Below are 19,778 nucleotides of genomic sequence, written 5' to 3' on the forward strand. Positions count from 1 at the left end.
CTCATTGATTTATCTAAAGGCCTTATTGCTTCCGTTGTTCATGTGTGCCAAGAAAGTTTTTATATTGTTTTTTTATTTTTTTATGAACAAAATAAAAAAACAATATAAAAAAGGCCATAAGAGATCTGTAAGCACGCACCCATTATGCATGTACAGTTATTTATTCGGTTTGTAAATTGTGAGAAAACCATCATTGTTCTTTAAGTTCCAGGTTAAGGTTTCTTATGTCTTGTTTGGTCCGACTCAGTGTCAGAATACATTTTAAATATAATATCACATAAATATTAAAGCCATAAAAAGTGATATTTAGATTTGAAAAGCTCAAACAGGAGAAGTTTTTCCTTTTTTGTCCTCCAATGTTTGTAAATGTTTAGATTTGATTATTGATAATGGACTAATCGGTTATCAGAGTTGTTGCCAAGTATTTTTATGTCTGACTAAGCAGCTAATGTCTGTTTTTTTTCCGACCTGTGAATATCATGGTAAATGTTGACCAACTTGAACAAGACAATAATTAGGACTTTGCAGAATTTGGTAATAACACTTTTTCACATCCTGTGAAGAAAAATCATCTGCTTGTTCGGTTCCTATTCAGTACAGAGGTTTTACAAGACAACCACTAATTTATTATGTATATTTTCTTTTATAGGTAAATTTTTGCCAATGAAAACAATGTTGGGCCCCCGATATGATGACCAAGTTGCAGAGGAGAACAGGTTTCACCCAAGCATGCTGTCCAACTATTTAAAAAGTCTTAAAGTAAGTAACTACACAATCACTGAAGTTCTGAGTAGCAGTTTGAAATAGAAAAGTTCATCGTACACTTTTGTTTTGCCTTTGTACAGGTGAAAATGGGTTTGCTTGTGGATTTGACAAACACTACTCGTTTTTATGACCGCAATGACATTGAAAAAGAGGGCATCAAATATGTGAAGTTTCAGTGTAAAGGGTAAGAGCACATTCACTGTCTCAAAGTAAAAATAAATGTTGTTATCGATCTTTAGTTGGATGTGAATCTGTTTGTTTTAGCCATGGAGAATGTCCTGGAAAAGAGACGACCACTATGTTCATCAGACTGTGTGAACACTTCATAGAGAAGAATCCTACAGAACTGATTGGTAAGCAATCTATGCTTGGGTCAAATCAGTACATGGTTATATCTTTTATTTGTTGCACCTTATATTTGCTTCATCCAGGTTCCCAACGTTGTCTGTTAGTGTTTGCATATTATGTTTCACACATTTCATGTTCATAGTTTATGACTGAACATGTTTTTTGAGATCAAAGGCTTGGACTATTTGGTGTTTTCAGAGATGCAGTAGAAATATTAGCATTAATGTATTCTAATTACATTTTATGTAGATGAATAAAAATATTTGTAAAATTGGTAAAACGTGATCCGTTCCCCTGCTATAAAATCCTATACTGGTTTTAGAAATACTTTTCTTATAAAGGAAGAAATTTCAGTTTTATTTTTTTAAAAATAAACACATTGCATGTCTTATTTAGTGGTACAAACGAAAGTCACATTAGGTGCTGTGAGGACGTGTTTTTACTGCTAAGGGTTTTCTAATACATGCCCAATATATTACTATGAGCAGGTATTACAACGTTGTGTCCACCAGGGGGAATCATTACTCTAAAATTCAACAGGGGCAAATAGACACGAGTTTGTTGTATTTAAAGATGTGGACACTTTTTTTATTTTCACTAAGCATGTGAAGTATTCATTTAGTCACGCTCTTAAACTCCAGAAACTGTGCTTTCCAGTACAACCAATAGTATACTACTCATCATAGTGTCAGCCAGCATCGATATTGAAGATGCAGATGGCATTTGTACATCCCAAATGTGTATGGCTCTTAAACCAACATCCAAACAACCTTGTGCAAGTGACTGTGTTGTTGGTTTTATAACTATGTAGGTGTTTGACATGAGAAGCAATGCTCCTCTCCCACTGAAAACTGTGTAGGTGATTTCTAGGTTAAAGGGCACGATTCGGCACCTGGGCTAAAACCTGGCTCAATAAGTTTGATATAAAAGTGAAAACTGTGTAGCTGTCCAAGTGTGGGCAGGTTCTGTACACTGTGGTTTCAATTGTATATTTTCAGTTGCATGGAAATACTGTAGTTATGTGTGCAGGATAGTATTATTTACATAAATCTGTCCAAAATGTTAAATGGTCTCCAAGACAGATCGAAGACAGAGCTAGAACATGTAATTGCTGTTTTAACCCTAAACACATCAGAAAATAGTGCAAAGTTATGTCGTCCTATTCTTTGTTGGCCTTTATAATTGTAAGCACTGTACTATATTTCAGAATAAAGTACGCAGTAAATGGATACTGAAGTTGCACTTTCATATTAGTGACAGCAGGGTGCTCTCTTAGACCTTACTGTATCATTTGATAACCCTCTTCAGATCTGTTCTTGCCTACTAACTTCTGCCTCACTTGCAAATCAAACTGCTCGACCATCAGAGCACAATGTGTGAATGTCATCACAGTAATGTCCTGTCTTTAGCCAGCTGGTGATTAGGCTTTAGTGTCTCTGGTAAATATGATCCCCATCCTCTGACATTGGTTCAGTTCATCTTCATTAGCATTGGTTGTTGTCAGGTGAACATCCTAAACTGGAGAAATGTGGTTGTCAGATGGTTTAATTTTTATTTCATTTTATTTTTTGGTGCAGTTTGAGCTACTGTGTACCTGTTGGAGACTGTGCAAATGTTAGCTTGTTGACTTGAATGAGCGATTTGGTCCTTTTGTGAACAAATATGACCTAAATCTTTACAGTAAGGGTTCAGTTCACTTCAAAATAAAGAAACCTTTTCTCTACTTTTGTTTTTCTTGTGCCCTTTTTCATCCACTTTTCACCTTTCCGAATGTTTCATCCATCTCTGGGTATCTTCTTTGTGTGTAATGGCTAGCGTCACACAGATTTCAGATCAGTGCATCAAGTATAATGGCAGGACCCCCCTTCCCCCTTCCAAGTATAGGGTGATCTGATGTGAGCCCTTTGAGCATGCAATTTGATGCCTTTGCCCAAAATGCAATGGACTCAGCTTCGGTACATCCTCAGAGGACTGATGTTATTGATGTGATGGGGAAAAACACTGGATAAAATCTTGACAGAGCTGTTGAAATAATAACATTAAATAGATTGGATGAAGCTGTTGAAAATGGATATGGGGAATGACAGTTTGCTAATATTGAGTTTCACCATATTCTTCAATGAGTGTTAGCTAAAGGCCTAGGATTTAATATAAATGTAAATTATATAGAGAGTTGTAGTTTTTAACCTGTGTGCTGCTACTTTTCTCTCTCCTGAAGGGGTTCACTGTACGCATGGCTTCAACCGAACAGGCTTTCTGATATGTGCGTACCTGGTGGAGAAGATGGACTGGAGGTAAGAACTGACCTCACTGTTTGGGTTCTTATACTGTTGGTGTCAAGTTTCTCAAACTTAAGAATCACCTTGCGTGATGACAGAAATTATTCAACATGGAGCAGCCTCAGGACCTTTCATCATTACTTGGATTTTTAAATCTCACGGCCCTGTTGGTCTTTGTTAGCCTTTTTTTGCACATGATACCATGTTCTGATAGTTTTGGTATGTATGATGGCAAGAAAAATGTACTCTGTCAGGACCAACCAACACAAAGCTTGAGGAAAAAGCTCGCTGGTTAGCAGTGACCGGGCTTGTCAGGCCTTGACAGAACTGTTAAATAATTTACAACAGCTGGTATGGGGTGAGGCTGTGTCTTTAGTCAGAGGTGGAGCAGCAGTCTGAGAAAGCAGAATCCCTGGAAGCTGTAGACAAGCAGGCTGGATAAAGTCCTCCCACCACCCACGACTTCCTGTGAAATGGATTTTATGAGAGAGCATTTACAGTCCTCATCTGGTTTCATGTGTTGCTTTTCATTTATAATTTTTGACAATGAAAAATTATCTGAACTGGGTTATGATTAGGGTTCCAACTAAACATAATTTGTTATTCATTAATATGCTGATTAATTCCTCAATTAATTGTTGAATTTATGAAATGTGGAGAAAATTACCATCACAACTTCCTGTTGCCCAAATTATTGTCTTTTCCAACCAACAGTTCAAAACTGTAATCTATTCAAATTAGATTTGAAAGAATTGATCATTCCAAACAATGCACAAACATTGGCCATGCCAGTACAACCATTTGAAATGTCCTAAAGAAAAAAAGAAACCACTAGTGTACCAAGTACCAGATGTCGAACAGGTAGACTAAGGAAAACTGCAGCAGTTGACGACAGCAACATTGTGAGAGCTGTAAAGAAAGACCCTAAAACAACTGTTAGTGATATCAGCAACAACCTCCAGAGGGCAAGCGTGAAGGTTAAGGTAAGGGGCAAGAAGGGAGAAGGTTTTAGACTGGCCAAGTCAGTCTCCAGGCTTAAACCTTAGAGCATTTTACCTGCTAAAGAGGAGACTGGAGGGAGTAACCACCCAAAGCAAACAACAGTGCAGCGAAAGCCTAGAAAAGCATCACAAAAGAAGAATGCAAATGTTTGGTGATGTTAGTTGGTCATAGGCTTGATCCAGTTATTACATGCAAAAGATTTGCAACTAACGCCCTATTAACCCTAACCGGTGTCTCAAATTCTTCTCTTTTGATGTCAAACCCAAATAGTTTTAATGTACTAAATAAAATAAAGGAGCTGGCCTCACTTTTACGTACACATGGAATGAAGTGTACGTATCCAGCTGTAGTCGTCACTGGAGACTTTACATGTTTCATTAGTTTGAATTCTTATTACACCTTAATAAAACAATTGGCTGGATGATGGAGGAATGTCTTTAAAATCAAATGTACAGATATTCACAAGAAAGCATTGGGAAAGTTTGTAATACAAGCCCTTAAATCACTGTTCTTTTGTAATAAAATATAGTTGACAGTATAAAATGCTTTTCATAATGTCTTTTTTTTTTTTTTTTTAATTTAAAAACTTAATGATAGTTGCTGTTTGTAGCTGTTCGATATGAAGTTTTGGTTAACATAAAATTAAATCTGAAACTAGACTAACCAATAAAAACTAAAGCTTTTTAAAAGCTGCCCTGTGTGTTTCTTTCTTTGTCTCTTATCAGCATTGAGGCAGCTGTGGCTGCTTTTGGCCAGGCCCGGGCCCCGGGGATCTACAAGGGAGACTACCTCAAAGAGCTTTTCCGTCGCTATGGCGATGAGGAAGACACGCCTCCCGCCCCTGCACTGCCTGAGTGGTGCTTTGACGACGACGACGGGGATGTGGATGATGACGGTAACGTGGTTGGTCAAGAGTCGGGCCCCAGCTCCTCGGGGTCAGGGCCTGGAAAACGAAAGAAAGAGAAACTAAAATTGGTAAGACTTCCGCAAAGTGCCAGAAAATCTGCATGGGATGAATGAATGTCATGCAGGTGAAGGTCTGTGGGGGCTTTCGTGCTGAGAAGTGATTAGACTCTCAACTGTGCATAATAATCCAGTAAAGTGCATCTTGACTTTATTACACTTTATATCTCCTCTATTGCTGGCAATGCTATCATTTTGATTAGATGAAAGCCATCTCACTGTTTTATGTAAAGCTTTCATCAGTTCAGTTTAGTAAAATTAGAAGAAAAGAGTCGTCTCCATTTGCATATAGTTAGATTTTCTTCTGTTGGTGTTCACATCAGCCCGAATTTTTAGTACATACAAGAACCTTAATTCTCCTGCTGTCAGAGTAGAAGCAGTGAAAAGACAAAAGCAACTGTGTTCGAAAAGTAGAAATGCAAAATCCAATCAAAACATGCACCTGTTGGCGGGATATAGTTGTACAAATTAGACAAACATCCATAAAAAGACGGTGCTGTATTTATTTATCACCGTTGTTGCGCACAGAGCTCACTGAAAACCTGAATCGAGGCAAATCTAATAGTAGAAAATGTGATACAGCAGACTGGTCTACAGGGAAGAAGCCAGAGGAGAGAACAGCAGCAGCTCTTACAGACTGCATTACTTCACTGTCATTAAGGTACACCGTCTCTTGGTTAAATGGCCTGCCTCACAGTCAGACTGCCAACTCATGCTGTATTTTAATTTATTTATTTTCGGACATTCTTTGGTTGTGGGTGTGGCGTTTGATAGGAGCATTTCCTCATGCTGCTGGGTTTGAAATGTGCGAAGTGGATGGACAAGTCGAACAAATCGAATTTTTGTCTCTTGTGCTTTAATATGTTTAAGCCATATAAGTGGAAGAAGGAATATACAGCTCATAGCAAATTGCACAGTGCCCTCACTTAATGGCATTCTTATTATTCAATATCATCATTTAGCTACTTCCCTGAATTTGTGTGGTGACCCATTGTTTTTATCCACTAGAGCCATTGTTGTCATGCAAATTAGAGTTCCTACAAATGATACTTTCATTTTTGATTAGTCTGCTCCTGATTTTCTTATAAGGCATGTTTTTCATCTTACTGTGAGCCATTGTGCACCTATAAATAAAGTAGATTGTGTTGTAAAAGGACAGTTAAAAACCCATCTCATGAAGATTAAGTGTGGCACTTCACCAGAATTGTAAATTAATCAAAATGAACTTATAACTTTAAATTCATTACTCTCAAAGCGGTGTCCAGGCCACATTACGTTAATTATATCATTAGGATATATTATCAAATGTTGCTGTAAGCCTGACAGGCATCCCTAATCAGTTTTCATTATATTTTAATACTTTGGCCATTCATTTCCATTCAGTGTGATAAGAAAATACTTTACATGAACATGCTTAACCTTGTAGAAACCTTCCACCTAAGCTTCGTTCCCACCTGTTCGAGCAAACTGAGTTTAAGGTGTATGAAGGTTATAAAGGAGCACTACTGTCTAATGCACAAACCACCTAGAACCATAGGTGGATAATGAGATTTATGTGATCCATCCCAAAATAGCCACACATACTCTGCATCTAGCCACTAATGGTGCTTTGTGTGACACACACTATCGTATCACATATGTTTCTGTTATAATTGCCATATTATCATATTACACCAGGTAGCAAGGCTCATTTGGGCTGACGGAAAGGGAAAAGGTCATGACAAAAGAGAAATAAGTGAAATTATTTGCAGATACAAGTGGATTCCTCTATAAAAGGGATCATAGGAACAAGAAGGGAGAAGAATGGAGGCAGAGTGCAGTTTCCTGGACGTTATAAAGGATGAGCACATTATATAAAGTGAATGTACCCAATAATCAAGTTGAAAATAGATTAAAAAGTGGGGAGATCAATAGGGAGGATGGATTTATAATGGTTATCTCTGCACAGAGGGATTCATAAAACAAAAAAGCAGCTGTTTGGAAAGCATACGTGGTATTCAAAATGTTTTCCTTCTGTGTGTAGGTGGGCATGAGTGTTTCTTTCAATTCAATCCAAGTTCATCCTTCTGTTTTCCTTCTGCTTTTTTCTCCTAGGGTGCAGTATTCCTTGAAGGCATCACGGTGAGAGGCGTCACACAGGTCACCACACAACCCAAACTAGGCGAGATCCAAAGAATGTGTCAGGTGATGGCCGAGTGGGACAAGTAAGAGCCTCCCTTTGTCCTCCTGGTGCCCCTCTGGGAAACTGTGTGTGTCTGTGTATACACGCGTGGGTGTACTGTACTGTGTTGTGAGTGACTCATTTGTCTTAAATCACCTCTTTCTGTTTTTTTTTTCCTTAAGATCTTGACACTTTCAGACAGGCAGCAGAGTCAGGAATAGATTTTTGCTTTTCTTTTGCAGAAATATGCTGCTGCAGCTTTTTTAAATAAAACTACAGAGAGTCAACTCTTCCATGTCTTGTCACAGCAGAAAGAGCAGTCCATGCTGTTTTTCCAACTACTTAACTGTGGTTTATTCAAGTCTCAGTCTAAAACAAAAATTTTTACCTTTTCCATTATGATACATTATGGCTTAAGCCACCTAGAGCCTCCCACACTTCAACTTCCCACCATTTAACAAACATGATGTTGAGGAGGTGTGTTGAAAAGACCCACTTGTGCAGAAGCAGGGTTTTTCAAATGTGTATATACACTTTTTTTTAGATTGGTCTTAAGGTCTTAAAGAACTGTTCAGTTGAGGCAATGCTCCCCCCCAGACCTACAGATTAATGAGAGCTACTTTGTACAATAATGTGTGAAAGACTGCGGAGTAAACACTGCAATTATCTCCCTTCAAAGCCAGGAGTCGGCCAATAGAAAGTTATTGTGTGTTAGCTGCATCACATTACTTACGACTGCTTCATTCATTTATTGTATAATTATATCCAGAGCTCACATGTTTCAGTGTAAAATAGAGTAGGAAAGGTGATCATGCTATCATAGAACTACTACCTACTATATTTGTTTGGTATATTATTCATAAAAATCTAAATTGGGTTAAAGATGGACTTGTTAATCTTTATAGCCGGCTTTGTAAGTGATACTTATGATTTGTAGAGGTTCTATAAAATGTTTGGATGTGAGCAATATATGTAGTAAGTTTCTTCCCAAAACTGGGAAAAGGGTTCACCTCAAATTAAGCTTTTTTTGTTATGTCACAAAACCAATAATTTACATTATTTATATAGCTGAATAATTTGAATAATTTAACTTATACAGTGTTATGATTTGTTTTTCTTCGTCGCTAAGAGTCTATAAAATGTAGTGAACATCATTGATATAGATACTTAAGAGATCACTGGACCTCTTTGCAATAATTTTTGGGCTTAGACCAATTTTAAACACGGGTATAAATTCATGACATCCATAATAATGATGATAATAAAGATAGTAAATTGTATTATTTTGTATTATTATATTTTGAAGTGTGATTGAGGTGAGATCATCATTTTCCTGATAAGCATCTTCACACATAACAGCCCTGTTCACTAATAAAAGTTTTATTTTAGTGTTATAACTGACTTGATTGAGAGCCAGTCTTAAAGTGCAATAGTACAAGAGGTTATGGTTTTAGGGTTAGTTCTAAATAAATGTCCTCTATTGTGTTTTCATTGTTGCTGCAGGTCTGGTTTTCCTGGTGCTCAGCCTGTGTCCATGGATCGACAAAACCTTCGTTTCCTAGAACAGAATCCTTACAAAGTCAGCTGGAAAGCTGATGGCACACGGTGGGTCTGTTTTTCATAGGTTTTCTTTAGATTAAAACGCTCCTTGTCAACACATGTCAGTACTACTATCACTCTTTGTGTCTCTGGATTTTCTTCACAATTACAATGCTTCCTCTTAGAGCTAATTGGAATACAAAGGGGTTATGGGAGTTGGATCAGTGTTAATTTGTCTGGTTAGTGGTGAAGACTCAAAGGAACACTAAGATGATTTCTGTGTTTTTAATTACAATGTCTTCATATTGCTAATAAAACAGATTTGTCACTTATAGCTATGAATATTTGGAGTGTGGAATTGAATGGCTTCACTGGTGGAGCCACACTGAACATGATGACTCTGCCCAATGCAGAGCAGGAAATGCAGTATAGAATTTTTTCTTTCCTGTTACATTAGGGGTTGAATTTGTTGTTCTGAGTAGTTTTGTCTCTTTCGCCAAAAGCTAGTTCTGGTCTAAAGTGGGGGAATGAATTTAGTATTCCAGTAGCCTGCCTTCTCTCCTGCTGGTACAAATGTGCAGGCTGCTGGTGAATATTTAATGAACACAGTCAGATTGAGAATTTTTACATATCAGTGCTTTAATTTCCTAGACTTGATGAGTTTTGGCCCCTGACCAGTATTCTGCCAAAGTGTTTAAACGACAGCTATTATCTGCAGTCGCCTGAAAGTTTTCCTCCTGAAGAGACTGAACTCCTCTTCTGTTGCCTCCAGCTCTTGTCCTTCACCGCATTTCACCTGCTATGTACTTGAGTCTTGAAAAGTAGTGATATCTCATTCTTCATTTATGAAAAGCATAGATGTAGAGAGAGGCACAGGATGCTAGATACGAGTCATCACTCACTGCAGGAATATTCACTGTTTTATTAATATAATATACTAGTAGTTTGCAATAGTGGTCGATCATGCAGTTGTTCTTAGTAGATCACCTGCAAAAAGACCACCTTAATAAATCTTAGTAAATTGGACCCTATGTGTTTCTGTGTAAAACTGCAACATTTAGTCAATTTGTTAATTGACAAGAAGTCAATATCAATATTTTGATAATCAAATAATTGCATGATTATAAACAGAATGTCTGTTTCATTTGTTTTGTGAATAATGATTACAGGCATTTTTAACTATTGTATAACTGAAAAAAATAATCAACAGAACCATCACTTGCTGTCCTCGTGTTTAGTCAAGAACACTTTATTTTCTGCTCAAACAAAACACATTTGATGTGGGGAAAAAATCCAATATTTAATATTACATTTTTTTGTTGTTTGTTTGTTTTGCACTTTAGTTTGTTTTAAATGTCACTTGGTGTTACATCGAATGATCACAGCCTGCTGTGACTGTACTCTCTGTCCAAACCAGATTAATTCAAGGTTTATTCTCACCAGAACACACTGTGCTGGAGTAATTGAGAGAGACTAATTAATTTATACTATGCGTAATTTGGTCAATGCTAATCGGGTGTGTTGCAATAGTGAAGCAATGGTCTTCTTCGCTACCTGATACACTCTGTGATTTCATACCACCTCCCTGTTGGACACACTTTCTTGTCTGCAGGCAGATTTCAATTCAAGACTGTGTGTTTATTATTATCATACTTCACATTAGCGCTGTCCAAATGCATTCAGCTGTCAGTTTCTGTATTTTTTGTACTGCTTTTTTTATCACTGCTTTCCAAATAATTGCAGCACCATGTTGGTAATGGAGGAAACTTGGAGATGTGACTCCAACGAAATGCATTCAATTATATTTCTGGAACACTGTCTTATCGTAAATAGTGTTTTTCCCCATCTCCTGATAGAATAGCTACATAAACTACCACTGCAGGAAGCTGAAGCTGCCACTCATTTGCTGATATGTATTAATAACTTCAGAAACCCATCCTCAGCATATTTACATGGCCAAAGGTTTGATTTGATAGACATAAAAATTTGATGATTTGTCAGGAAGGTGCCACTCCCATGTGGGTTTTCTGTTCATCTTTTCCACTTAACGCAGACAGCAATATTGTTTCTTTATCCTTGTTCCTCCTGGTAGATTGACACACAGAATTTACAGCAAGGATAAATGCAGCATTCACAACATTGTAATTTTGTTGTGGTCTGCATACACATAACAAGCTTGAGCTCTTTTTTTTTTGAGGAAACATTTATTGACAAACCAACTAAGTGAAAGGTCTTTTGTTCTCTCTGAGGGACAGCTTGTTCTGACTTTGCTGGTCTGATATTACTTGATTGTGATGAGCTGAGGCATAGATCACAACTTTTGAAAAGCATGCTACCTTTATTAGTACCTCGCCTGAACCACTCTGCTTTTTAATTTATCCGGCAAATAGCCACGTCTTTCTTTTTTTTGTGTGAGCTCGTACTGGCACCAAAGAAGCAATGATGAGAAATGGTATAGTGAAAGGAACATTTGTGATTCAAATTCCTCAGGTGATGGACTTTATTAAGTCTGGACAATATCTCAGCTTACTGAACAACAACAACCAATGTTAGAGTGTAGACTGAAAGATGTGAGGTCCTTGACAATTAGTGAAAGCAATCAAAATACTATAAATGCAGACTGATTCCACTTTTAATCACATTTCCATGGGCTGTATTAATCCCTAAAATGCCTTTTGAAAATTGTGAAGAATTTTCTGTAATATGTGAAGGACTTGCACTGCATCAATAGGATTAATGAGTTTTCAGGTTGTGAGGTAATGTGTGATTTTATTTTTCTTTCTTTCTTTCTTTCTTTTTTTTTTTGTTTCTGCACAGTGTGTGCAGAGAATTCCAGATTAAATGTTCTGCTTTCTAGCCTTTGGCATTTTTAAGACCCAAAATGGATTTTTAATAGAACACTGGTCTTTTCAAGGTGTTTGGGAAAGATTTTTCTCTTTGCATATTGCTACAGGTCCTCACTTAAGTCTTACATATTCTAAATCATTCCAACTTTTCTTTGTTACTCTGGTGAAGATAAGGTTTCCCATTGCAATGCAAATCATTTTTACTTTGTAAGTAAGTGATTTGGCTTCTTTATTTAATACAAAACTATCATTTTTGCTGGAAAAAGTTAAGTGGACAAAAATGTAGCAGAGTTATTCTCTGTCCCAACACAACTGTAGTGTCTTCTTAGGGCCATCAGGCTATACATCAACAACCCTAACAGTTCAACTGTCTTGCTTAGTAGCACAATAACAGGCGAGATGGTGACAAAATACTGAAGCAACCCCACTTACCTAAAAATATTACGCAGCCCCCCTCGTGCACAGACCAGTCAGGCAGTGAAGAAACTGTCAGTGCCTGCCTTCTGCCAAGAAGGTAGCTTCTAATGGGCTTTGGAAAGGACAGGAAAATCAGTGGATTTGCCAAGAGGGGAAACACAGGCTGAGTTGGGTTTTTAATCATCTTGTAGTAGAGCCTTCTGTCAGTGCTAGATTGGTTTGTGCCCCAGAGAGGAAGAGGAGGAGGTGGTAGAGGGGCCAATTATGTCCTTGGGATTTTAAACAAACAATGCTGCTCAAATTCGACTTTATTAGCGAAATTGGACTTGGAGTGAAAGTCTTGGGCTTCTTAATTTTCTCCCCACTTCTTTTATCCCCACCTACCACTTCAGTTACTCATTTACAATGAATCATTTAAAATGAATCAATAGTCTGTTGTTGTCTTTGACAAGCCAGATTAGATCATTTGAGGGAGCGTACATTTTAACATAGCTGTTTATCGAGTGGTTATTTATTACTTGTCTTTTACCATCTCTGCTGGTTACTTGTGTAATTTATGATGCATATAACCCTCAACCGCTCCTACACCAGTCTGCAGCAGAACTCTACCATCCTTTCAGGGTGTTAGTAAAACTTTGGGCTGTTTATTGTGCCTTTGTGAACCAGTGGCTTCACATGGAAGAGAGAATGAAGATTTCAACTCACAAAAGTGTTTAGAAGCTGTTAAATTAGTTAGTTGAGCTTTTTAATCATATATTCAGCTGCTGTTCAGACAGTATTTCTCTAAATCTCTTTATTTGTACTCACATTTTGTGACATCTCCCTCTGCTGTAGCTCTTCATTGCCAAGTTTGCTTAAAAATAAGACAGATAATATTATGTTTAGTACCCCCCCCCCCCCCCACCTCTCAGCAGAATATATGTCAGGGTGGATAATTTTTTCCATCTGATGGCTGAGGTGGTGAATGCCAATGTAGCACGGTTTGGGATGCTTTCCATTGTAAAATGTGGGCAAGCAGCTGTGAGGGGCGTGGGGAAATTAGGAACAATTGAATTTGCCAAAGCAACAGCTTGTTCGTGTTTGTAGTTTGGAATAGACGTGCTGTTGCCTCTTGTGGTCGTTCAGGTTCTGTTTTATCATTTATTACACAACTCTTTAAGTGATTGTCAATGTGAACAACATAGTGCACACTACAAATGTTATATTGGGGCACTAGCAATTCCATACAGATAGGATATGTGGGGGAAATTTGTGTTTGTGGGTTGACCTTCTTACCTCTGATAAAAAGTGAAGTGAAACTTTATTGTTGGGAAATAAGTGTTCACCCTCTGAATGGGGATACCATCAGTTCAGTTGCTTATGAGCAAATAGAGACAATTTGCACTTTTCTCTGCTGCATTGAGTATTACTTTGCCCTGGCAAGGACAGATGTGGTTTTCCCATTAAGAAATCATCTTGTTTCCACCTCGTGGCTTTTTATGTGCTCCTTGCAACATGTGCTCCACAACACCGGAAAATGGATTATTTTGTTTTTTTGTCTAAAGTCAGAAATCAACCTGGCTTGTTTTGTTATGGGAGAGCAGTCCTGCCCATTGACGCACCACTAATGATGTGCAAATCTGCTGGATCTGACACAAGGCCTCCCTGGAGCTCAGCTGCTGTCAGTCATGCCATGGGGCTAAACTGGCAAACAGACACAGTGGCCGTCTGTGCCTCATTAGGGATAAAGTGTCTGGAGGACAGGGATAAGGATAAGATCTGAGACTCATAGCACCCATCAGAGGACAGGAGCAGGCAGGGAGGGAACAACCTTTTGTGAATGAAGTAGCACATTAAATTGAATGTTTTCTGATAGGTCATATAAAGAGAATACGGTGTCTGCTGTTACCATAATCTTCTGAGAGAGAGAGAGGGGGAGACATGAAGAAGACGATACTGCAGCGAGGAAGAGGACCACTGGGAGTTACACAGCACTAATGGTCTCCCTTTGCCTTCTTCTGAACATATTTGACAGTGTTAGCTATGCTAGCTAACTGGCCAATTAGACAGCAGGGGAACCATTTCTGCTGAGTTCAGACCTGTTGTGTCCTCAAAGGTTGACAGAACCTCTTTGTTGTGACAGTTTGGCTGTCTGTTTGATCTTTTCAGTTAGTGGTCCCCTTCTGAGGGAACATATCATCCCAGGTCTTCTCGTCTGTGAGAATCATCAATTGCTTCGACTAAGCTCTCTGTCTTTTTAATGCTTTTATTGTGTGTTTACTCCCACTCCGAAGATGTAGGTGCAGCTGGCCCACTCACCATTCTTTCCTCCTTCTCTCACATTTTCCCCCCAAAAGACTTTTGGAGGCAGTTGTTTTATATCTTAAGGCCAGTGTTTTGTTGCTCTCCTCTGTCATGGCATGAGGGGGAGGGTGGTGAAACTGTGACCTCTTCATATTTTTCAGTTAACAGAAGAGCCTGATGAGGGTTGTGATAACCACCTTCCTTGGCCAGTGTGCTTGAGAAGCATTTGACTTTAATGGGAAAAAGATTGACCCAACTATACCTGGCTTTTCATTCCACTTCCCCCACAATAAAGCTTTTCTCAAAATGATTACGAGCTTCCTGTATAGGAAATGTCATCTACCCACACATTTATTCCTAGAGATACAAAAAAACTGAGCATTTTCATGGCAAAGATGCCCTGCTTAAGCTCAAACAATGCAAGACTAATCAACTAAATAAATTCCAAAACCCAGCTTCTTCACTGTGTGAATGCTTTCTATTCTCGGTTTTAAAACGCTGTAAATTAGATACATTTAGCTTTTGGTCTGTTGTTAGGAATGTTTTGAGTTCACAGGATATTGTGATATATAGACAATTAGTTCAGAAAATATTAGCAGTAGCAATAGCAGGTGAATTAATAGGGAACACAGTCATAAGTTATGGTCCTCTACTCCACAATGCTCATGAAAGACACAATTCGTCTCTCAGTGCAAACACTTGTATTCTGCACACACACTCATTTTTGGCAGCGCGTCAAGTTTCCCACTTTGAACCAGCTGGTATTAATGACATATTTATTCCATCTAATCCCTTTGCGATAATGGTGGGTAGACAGCAGGTATGAGAAATTCATAGCAATGTCAGTGGGGAAGTCATTAATCTCAAATCGATGTCTGTCAACAGACTTTGTTTTCCCGGAAAGTGTACATCTCTTCGATTATCTCCTTTTTTGAATTTGGATTTTATTTATTTGCACAAATTAAAACAAAAAGCAATTGCAACAAATATTAAAGAGCATAATCATTGTGTAGGAAGACGATAAAAGCCCTGGAAGGGAATACAAATGAAAACCAATAAAGGAGCAGATGAAGAATAACAATTTGAACAGGTTGCAATCATGATGTTTTATTGTAGAAGGAAGCTTTCATGAAGAGTTGGAGGATGTGTACTACCCCAGGCTACATTGCAGTGTGACAGTTAGGGATACATTAGTATCAGGACATTGTTTACAATAAAAACAAAGTTTTCTAATTACTCCAATAGATACATTATGCAAGGGCTATAACTGTAACACAAGAATTTATCATTGTGCACTTGAGGCATGTTGTTATTGCTGAGTATGTGCACCATTAAAGCTTTCCACCCATTTTCATGGTTTTGAAATTCCACAAATTGTTAGAGTTACAGGATAATTAGCCTTCGTTGTCAGTTGCATTGATTAGGATACTTAACCTTTTAAAACATAGCAGGGCTGCAGTTGCTCATTAGGATGTTAGTTCATCTAGCTTTATTCACCACTTGGTATTTTGTATTAAAGAGCAGCAGGCAGCCCTCAAAGTGTAATTGGGATCATAAGAGGTGTCTAATGAAGGCACCAGATTGCTAAACATTTTGTTTTGTTTTTTTCACAGACAAGTCAGATACACTATAATCCAGCTAATTCTTATAGCAGCATGTCTCAGAGGACTCGAGCCGCCTCCAACTAAACAAAATAATACCATATACAGGTATTACCGCTGAAACAATTAGCCTGTTAATCCACTCAGCATAATAATCAGTTCACCATTCAACTCATGTCTCAAGCATGAGTGTTTGCTGCTTTTCTGCATTTTCTTTTATTGAAAACTGAATGTCTTTTAGGTTGCCTACATTTTTATTTCTTCATGCTAGCAAACTACACTGTGATAATGAAGGTTATCCTCCATTTTGTTTAAGTACTTTTATGTGGTTAGTCTTTAGAAACAACTAAGGCTACTAAATTTAACAGTGGGCACAGTGGGAAACCTTTCTTCCATTTTGCAGGTTGCACAGCTTGCCAATTGCAATTGGTAATGAATGCCACATTATTGCACCTGCAGTGCGAGTGAATCATAGGTTAAAACTATATAATAACCCAGCTGTGTCAATTGAGCCTGAAGTTCTAGGTTTATGTGGGTAATGCCGATTTTGCAGAATCAGATACTTGTACCCATTGTATCAGATGCATTTATACGAAAACAATGAGTGTGGTTTGAAATTCCATATAATTTTCAGAGTAGCTGAAATTTGTTCAACACAGTAAATTACAGAGTTTGCAAAGCAATTGGATAAAAATATTACTTCAGTGAGTGGTTGCTGGTATTACAGTTTGAAGCCTATTCTGGAGAACAACACAAAAGCAACAATGGAGCCTGCGTTTTTGGGTGTGGCTCATCTTTAAGCTTGTCTTTGGGAGCAAGCAGAAGGGAGGATCAAGGATTTTGTCTGTTTACTGTCCCTCATTTGAAATGCCTCTAATGTCTGCCAAGTCAGTCATCCACTGACTCTGTTGATCAAACAATAAACATTTGGTATGAACTCTTTGCTTACATTCATGCTTTTATGGATATTATCCAGCACTGTTTTTATCTTATCATTAAGTCTATGTATTTTGCAATAATTTCGTGACAATTGCTTTGATTGTATGGAGGTTTCATTTTACACCCATCAAAAAATAGTTTGGCACTTATATAATGTAAGAATTAAATTAACTGACCTGATCTAACCCAGTCAGATTGAAACCTCTCTTTAATTGCTAAATATTAGGTTAGTCTGCCTAAGGTGAGCAGCTCATGCATGGATGATTATAACTGGGATTTAAGCTATTTGGCTGAATGTTGTCCACACGGGGTGTTTATATAATAAAACAAAACAGGGCTATATTATAACCATATGGAATGCTAACTGTTCAAATGACTTATTCAGTTTAAATGTTGACAGAAGATTATACTTCAGTGTAGAAAGTTTGAGTTCACATCTGAAGTGTGAAATTGTGTTATTTAAAGATTTTTCCTCTCCTCTATAGCATTTTTCAGAGCACAAGTGAAGGATTAGGGCTGATAAAAGTCTGAAAGGTGAAGTCTCATGGTCTTGATCTCGGTGTTTTATGTTCCTTCAACCTGGCACATTTTCAGCATAATGTTGAGGATGAGTGGAGTCAAATTAATGTCAGCAAATGCTGATATCATGACCTGTGCTGGTAAGCTGATGGGTAGTTTAACAGTCTACCAGTCATTGTCAGTCGAGTGCACTTGTGGATGAAAAAGTAATTTTCCAGCAATATCATGTCTTCTGGAGTTTTATTTTTGGCTCTGTGCGATTGTACTTTAACTGGTGTGACAACAGGGAAAATATACAGGATTTGATGTGCAAATAACAGTGTAATAAAATTAGCATTACACTGAGCTGTTTTTTTTTTTTGTTGTTGTTGTTTTTCCCTATTTACATACAACAAATCTCACATTTTAATGTAATACTACAACAGTAACTCCACCACCACTATGACCTGTAGTACTTGTGATATGAACAACACTTTAATGATGGTGTCAAAAAATAGCATCTACATACAATAAAAGTAGACTTCACGGTCAAACTGTTGTATTGGATTGTATTATACTATGCAAGTGTACCTATTAAAGTGACCACTGAGTTTATGTTGTACAACTACTGCATTACATTCATTTAGTCACAGTGATTTCAGAATATTATTTTGTTTTTGTTGCAGAAGTTGAATTTGCCTAAGACTGTGGAGGTGATTTTGTGCCTTTATCTCACCTGAAAAAGCCGGCCATGGATTAGTTGAGCTTCATGCTCATGCGAACAAATCACTTCACCATTGGTGATGTATGCAGTTTGAAGATAGAGTAATCTCCCAGAAGTAGAGGATTTTTATGTTGGTGCAAGGCAACGAGGGACAATTGTAATAGAAAAGGGAATTTGTTCACACTCTGGAATGAGAAACATTTGTGAACCCAAGAAACCACTCTAGTTTTGCAATCTCACAGAGCAAAAATACTTTTTTCCAGCAATTGTTCCTATGAAGCACGGCTAGATGAAAGGAAAAGTGGTTGCTTTGGTAATCCATTGTAATTAGCTAGTATCTGATTTGGTTATCTTTTTTTTTTTATTATTTATTTTTCTCAGCCAGTATAAAAGCTCTTATGCCTTCACCTTTTGTTTTATTTGACTTTAGCATATCCAATTTACACATTAAAGATATTCAGAGTCTTTGTTGTTTTGTAGTGAAGCACAAATCTCAAGTGGAGTTTGTCTTCCCTCGTAGCAATTCAACTTTAAAGTATAATTAACATATTAAATTCCCCAAATAAAAAAATTACAGAAAATTATAGCCACCAGTGTTTGTTTGCTGGAATGAAACTGAGCAGAGCATTACTATCTCCAGGGGTCATAATTGCTATTGCTCTACTTCTGTGGGAGTTTTGTTTTTACATTATGTGCATGACCACTTGTGCAACATTTGTATATTTCAGTAGTACATACTGTATTTGGGAGGCTTAAGTGTCACATGACACATGTCCATAAGAGGACAGTGGAATTGCTAGCATGCATTCAGTTATAGTGTATGTATATGTGTAAAAGAAGGTAATCATAAGCAAAGGTGTGCATACAGTATGTATAACACTACTGTCAAAAGAATTCCTCACATAAATAGGAAATCAACCAGCTTTTACTTTTGGCAAATTGGTATTTAATTTAATCACCGCAAATATTTGGAACTTTAGAAATAATAATGACAGACTAAGTACAGTACCAAGGTAACCCCCCCCCTCCGCCCCCGACATCCAAAATATGACTTTATTGCCTTTATCATTTGATGCAAACATAACTTATAGTTAATCAGATTTTTATAGGTCCTGATGATGCAAGCAAACAATTTTGTGCCAATGGTTGGTTATGTTAGATAAAATCAAAAGATTTCTGTACTGCATTTTTCTTTTTAGATAGAGCAGGTGTCATACACTTCACTGCACTAGTCAGTGTTTAGCAACATTTGTAATAGAATCTGTCGACAGTTGATGCATTGTTTGGTCAGACTAGATCAAAACACACACTCACAGTCCGGATGTAGTTTAAGTATGACCCATTAAAAATTTAAGATTTTTCTTGTTGTTGCTTATTTAGACTCAGTTGTTCAGTCATGTGGAGAAATACTTC

The 19,778-nt window shown here is 37.5% G+C and overlaps 1 protein-coding gene across 1 annotated transcript in view; it reads left to right on the top strand.

The window, feature by feature from the left end:
* rngtt (RNA guanylyltransferase and 5'-phosphatase) overlaps positions 1–19,778 on the top strand; it is a 73,499-nt gene that overhangs the window by 1,514 nt on the left and 52,207 nt on the right. The window contains exons 2-8 of the mRNA XM_026341772.1: positions 650–759; positions 846–949; positions 1,030–1,118; positions 3,332–3,407; positions 5,120–5,369; positions 7,452–7,561; positions 9,022–9,123. Coding sequence (XP_026197557.1) covers positions 650–759; positions 846–949; positions 1,030–1,118; positions 3,332–3,407; positions 5,120–5,369; positions 7,452–7,561; positions 9,022–9,123 — 841 coding nt within the window. The remainder of the gene's footprint in view (positions 1–649; positions 760–845; positions 950–1,029; positions 1,119–3,331; positions 3,408–5,119; positions 5,370–7,451; positions 7,562–9,021; positions 9,124–19,778) is intronic.

Source organism: Anabas testudineus, chromosome 24 (assembly GCF_900324465.2).
Source record: "Anabas testudineus chromosome 24, fAnaTes1.2, whole genome shotgun sequence".
Taxonomy (NCBI): Eukaryota; Metazoa; Chordata; class Actinopteri; order Anabantiformes; family Anabantidae; genus Anabas; species Anabas testudineus.